Source organism: Nicotiana attenuata, unplaced genomic scaffold (genome assembly GCF_001879085.1).
Source record: "Nicotiana attenuata strain UT unplaced genomic scaffold, NIATTr2, whole genome shotgun sequence".
Classification (NCBI taxonomy): Eukaryota; Viridiplantae; Streptophyta; class Magnoliopsida; order Solanales; family Solanaceae; genus Nicotiana; species Nicotiana attenuata.
The window spans coordinates 258,634-264,313 of record NW_017671586.1 but is presented as its reverse complement, the minus strand read 5'-3'; the positions used below and the strand labels follow the sequence as shown (position 1 = coordinate 264,313).

At 38.3% G+C, this 5,680-nt stretch overlaps 1 protein-coding gene across 1 annotated transcript; it reads left to right on the top strand.

The window, feature by feature from the left end:
* The first annotated feature begins 2,477 nt into the window (after positions 1-2,477).
* LOC109209133 (40S ribosomal protein S9-2-like) lies at positions 2,478-5,390 on the top strand. The gene is made up of 3 exons (XM_019372324.1): positions 2,478-2,613; positions 3,568-3,949; positions 4,895-5,390. Exons 1-3 carry the CDS (start codon positions 2,586-2,588, stop codon positions 5,076-5,078), a joined length of 594 nt encoding a protein of 197 aa, XP_019227869.1. The 5' UTR covers positions 2,478-2,585; the 3' UTR covers positions 5,079-5,390.
* Positions 5,391-5,680: the final 290 nt, after the last annotated feature.

The following is a 5,680-nucleotide window of genomic DNA, read 5'->3' as shown; positions in this document are numbered from 1 at the left end:
CATTCCCCCACGAGCCCGGATATACAATTTGTTTTCAAATTCGACCCCAAAACGAGTTCTAAATCAAAGAAAATTGAAAAGCCCTAATTCTACCCTTTTCCCCAATTCTTACCATGAACTACATGATTTAGGTCTACGAATTGATAAATGGTGATAGAAAATGAAGAAAACGAGTTAGATAATACTTACCCAAGAAGCTCTGATGAAGGATAGCTCTAAAAATCGCCTATGTGCTGTGGAGAGGATGAACTCGTGTGTTTTGGGTGAAAAATCCCGTTACTGGTCTGTTTTTAGGCTTTAAACAAATAACTGGGCGAATTTGCCCTACGCGATCGCGGAAATAGGGGTGCAATCGCGAAAGGTCCCACTGACTGGTCTCGCGATCGCGTGGATGGTAACGCGAACGCGTAGAAGAAATACTGGGGGTCCAAAAGTTTGGTCTATGCGAACGCGAGTCTACTGATGCGAACGCGTTGAAGGAAATGCTGAAGCTATGCGATCGCGTGACCGAGTACGCGAACGGGGAAGAGGAAAAAGCCAAAGGAACGCGAACGCGGGATGAAGATTGCGATCGCGAAGGAGGGAACAACTGTGCAAAAGTTGCAGATTTTCTGCAACTTTCTCTAAGGCCAAAAACATCCCGAACCACCTCCGAATCACTCCCGAGCCCTCAGGGCTCCTAACCAAACACACACACACTAACTCAACAACCTCATACGAACTTACTCGAGCGATCAAATCGCCAAAACAACATCAAAATCAATGAATCAAACCTCAAAATCATCATTTTTCATTCTAACTTCACAAACTTCAAACTTTAGATATTTAGGTCCGAAACACGCCAAATGACGTCCGTTTTCGACCAAACTTTACAGAAAGCGCTTAACACATATTTAAGACTTGTACCGAGCGTCGGAACCAAAATACGAGCCCGATACCCTAGTCTTTTAATCAATTTTCATTTCCATTTTCCTTAATAATTTCAGAAGGACAATTTCATAGAAAAATTCTTTTACTCGGGTTCTAGACCTCGGATTTCGACCCCGGGCACATGCCCGAGTCCCATATTTTTCTACGGACCCTCCGGGACAGCCGAATCACGGGTCCGGGTCCGTTTACCAAAAATGTTGACCGAAGTCAACTTTAATCATTTTAAAGCCACATTTTGAAATTTTTCACAGAATTTAACATATAATCTTTCTGGCTAGGCGCCCGGACTGCGCACGCAACTCGAGGCAACTAAAGGTGATGTTTTCAAGGCCTCGAAAGCACGGAAAAAGAGAGAAATCCGGTGATGACCCCTTTGGGTCGTCACAATATACTATATATATATANCCCATACAGCATAGCCGGTCGAACCACCACTCGATAAAACTTATACTTCATACACATGCTTTAATAATATTTATGTAGTTTTTAAAAATTTATACTATAAGACATAATACACACGTGCAACGCACGTACCCTAAAACTAGTATATATATATATATATGTATATATACATATATATATATATATATATATATATATATAGCTTATATATATTATATATAATATATGTACATATAGTTTATATGTATTAGATATATATATAATGTCTTATATATAGCTTATATGTATTATATATATTAATATTCTGACTGTTCACCCTTTTTAAATTTTTTTTTTTTAAAAATAGCTGTTTGGCCCGTTTGAACCGGTCCCGGACTAAACGGTCCCGGGCTCGCGGGCTTTTTGTTAAGGACCGGCCCACTGTGGGCTTTTGCACCACTAGAGACCGGGCCCGTTTGAACCGGCCCGTGGTCCCGGGCTGGGCCCGGACCACAATACAGCCTTAATTAGAAGTGTACCTTATTTAGGACTCCTCTATTATATAAAGAGGGACCCCATTCATTTGTAGACTCTCTCACATTCATACAGATCAAGGCAATATAATATCTCTTTCTTCTGCTCATCAGCTTACTGTTCTTCAATTATTGTTCTTTAATTGTTCCCGTTTTATCGTTCTCCAATTATTGTTCTTTAATTGTTCCCGTTTTATCGTTCTCGAGAGTTCATCAAGCTCGAGGATACTGTCCACACACCGGTTTGCTTTATATTCTTATCAATTTCGTCACTTATCTCTAAATTAACCAATTGGTATTAAGCGAAATCAAGTATCCTTAAAATCACATTACAAGTTTAATTGTTACTCGATTTTTAGGGTAAACACAAAGGTATATAGAAAGAAGATATTGCATGTCTGAAATAGTTCAGAAGTGGGTAGTCGTCAAAAAAATTTTAAAAACTGGTTACAAGATAAATATCCTTAAACGAGACTATTTGTGCAAATCTCCCAGTAATTTCTCCTTTGGGCCAATGCTTTCATCCGCTACACACAATTGGGCCGAATTTTTTCAAAATCTAAACTCGGTTTGAGAATTAGAACCCGTTTAAGTTGGGCTTAAACGGGTTTGAGGGACAATTATAAGGCAGCCGCAGAACTTCATTATATTCAAACCCTAGTGTCTCTCTAAACCCTATCAGTTTCTGCTTTCATTTTCAGCAGGTAGCCGATCTGAAGACGGCTCCGTCGACCGGTAAACATGGTACACGTCGCCTTTTACCGCAACTGTAAGTCTCCTTAATCTCATTGGTTCGTTTCCTATTATTAAGTTCTGTATTTGTCAAAAGTTCTTTTAGTTTTCTAGAAATTTGTATATCAATGATAAATGTGGAGAAGATTTAGTGTTAGAAACCCCTAGTTTGAGTTAAAAAAACTTAAAATATAAATTAATGAGTATTGGAATAAATCAGGTCCAAATGGAGCTGAGTGGATCAAACTTATGTTAGGGTTTGAGTAGTCATTAGTGTAACTTTGTGGTAATGCTGAGATTAGTTTGAATATAAGCAAAGCTAAAGTCTGTTCTGATAGTATTATGGCCTGAGGATAAAGTGGTAGAGCCAATTCAGAAAATGTAAAAATATCGTCAGTGAGATGGGAGGAGAACCAAGAGATTTCAGGTTCATATCCTAGTGGAGCAAAAAACACTAGTTGATTTCTTCTTATTTGCTAATGAATATAGTGTTATCAAAAACAGAAAAGTTGAAGGCTTGCTAATCATTCTGTTTCATTTTTAATGTTTAGGTGTAGTATGATGGTATTTTCAGCTTAAGTGACAGTTCCCACAGTATAGTAAGAAATCCAATAGTTTGGTAAAAATTTTCATTTGGAAATTTCCCTAAAAACAAATGTAGAATCTTTGTTTGGTTGTATTGTATTACTCTTTCATATACAGTGGGAAACCAGATCAGCAGTCTCAGCTTATTAACCTGCAACTGTATTAACGTCTTGTATTATATGTTCATCTTTTTAAGCCTATTTTTATGACAATGAAGGATAGGCTAGTGGGAAGAAACATCCATGTTGGGGGGTTAAGTCGCCAAGGGACTGGTAGCTCCTCTTTTCTTTTTTTTTTTTTTAGGGGGGGGGGGGGGTTGGGGGACTGGGCAGATGTTACTGGTATATCACAAACGAAAAAAGGGTTTTTAAGCCTATGTTGATTTGCAACTCTGGTGTGTAATCAGATGGGAAGACCTTTAAGAAACCTCGACGTCCCTTTGAGAAGGAGAGATTGGATGCAGAGTTGAAGCTCGTTGGAGAGTATGGACTGAGGTGCAAGAGGGAGCTGTGGAGAGTCCAGTATGCTTTGAGCCGTATCAGAAATGCTGCAAGAATGCTTCTGACCCTTGATGAGAAAGATCCACGTCGTATTTTTGAAGGTGAAGCACTCTTGAGGAGGATGAACAGGTATGGTTTGTTGGATGAGAGCCAGAACAAACTCGATTATGTCTTGTCACTCACTGTTGAGAACTTCCTTGAGCGCCGTCTGCAAACCCTTGTTTTCAAGACTGGCATGGCTAAGTCGATCCACCATGCTAGAGTGCTCATTAGGCAAAGGCATATCAGGTAAAAATAGCTAATCTCTTTTAGTCACAAATTTCAAAGAAGTAAGCTGTTCTTTTGCCCTGACTTTGAGGTGTTTGCTAGAATTGCATTTTTTTCAGTTGTTTAAATTTTGTCGAAAGTCGTTTAGCACTTGTGTCTGATTTAGAATAACTATTTTGGCAGAAGTGCTTGGTAGATAGTTGTCCTTGTATTCTTGGCTTTCGTCAAGTATTTTTAGCTTTCCCTATGGGTTGGTCAGGCTCATGCAATGCTGGTGTCAATGAGGAATCCCTTCTAAAAAAATAAAATAAAGAGAAGTCTCATATTATTTCTCAATAATAGAATAGGAATTTCTAGTCCAAATTGCAGAACAAGAATACTTGTTAGCAAGTAATTCTGTGATCTTCTCTGTCAATAGACAAAGTTGAGCAATATTAACACAGTGAGCTCTTTGTACTGCTAGTTTTCCAATATTGAATCTTGGTTGAACATTAAACTGTGTTTGCAAACTAGGATGTCATTTTGGTAAGGATTTGTTTAATCTTTTCACTTTGCTTTATAGGTCCTATTTAATCGTTTCATTTATAATCTTCATAGATGTGTTTTAGAGCTCTAAATTGCTAGGTTTCTAGGAGCCAAATGCTTATTTGGACATTTCACTTGTTATAAGACCTCCATAGTTCGCAGGAAGATGGTAGAGATGTATTTTATTGCATTGATGGCTAAGCGTGGTGATAGATTAAAGGATCTTTGGAAGCTTGGGCGTAGCCGATATCTTCTCTTAGCAGTACATATCAGATTCACACTTGGCAAAGATCATTTCCCCCCCCCCAAAAAAAAAACCCACCCCATGGACTCCTAGTTTGTATATTTAACAAAGTAGTTGTGCATTATGAACTATTGGATCTTTGTTTACTTTTGTGCACTGCAATGAAGTTAACCAGACTAATATTAACTGCATTGCAGAGTTGGAAGGCAAGTGGTGAATGTTCCTTCGTTTATGGTGAGAGTGGACTCTCAGAAGCACATTGACTTCTCCCTAACCAGTCCTTTTGGTGGCGGACGCCCTGGAAGAGTGAAGAGAAAGAACCAAAAGGCTGCTGCCAAGAAGGCTTCAGGTGGTGATGGTGACGAGGAGGATGAAGAATAAGCATTTGCACTAGAACCGAAAGAAAGCTGTTGGTGATGCAGCTGTTCGTTTTTGGAGTTTTTTAGTTACCCATGTAGTGCTTCCTTACATTCCTTTCTTCGATATTGTGTACCTTCATATGTTAGAAAGAAATGTTCTTAGCAGAGATTGGGAGAATGTTTTGAAGTTTGGATTTTGCACTGACGGTTAGAGTTTTGACAATTTGTTTTTGAACCAGACGATGTGTTATTTAAGTGGTAGAAGCGAGTCCAGCAAGATATATTGCCTAGCTTCAACCCTTTTCTTTAGATAGACCATTAAATTTTTTTACTCTGAGTTTGCATGTTATTTTACTTTGTTGTAGAAACTGACTGATCTGGAAGTCTGGACTATCTTGGTAGAACTTTTGGTTTCTGGCAAACATTCTTCAGTCACCTGAGAAATCTAGTGGTTTTAATATAAGTTAGCCTTGTAGTTGGGAGATAGAGTTATAGATGTTCATTCTTATCTTAGTATTAAATCTTTATAATATGTACGCTAATATGAAAGGTTAATCGTTCTTTGCCCCTTTGAACGAGACAAATTATTTAACTCGAAATTATAATACCCACATTATAATTATG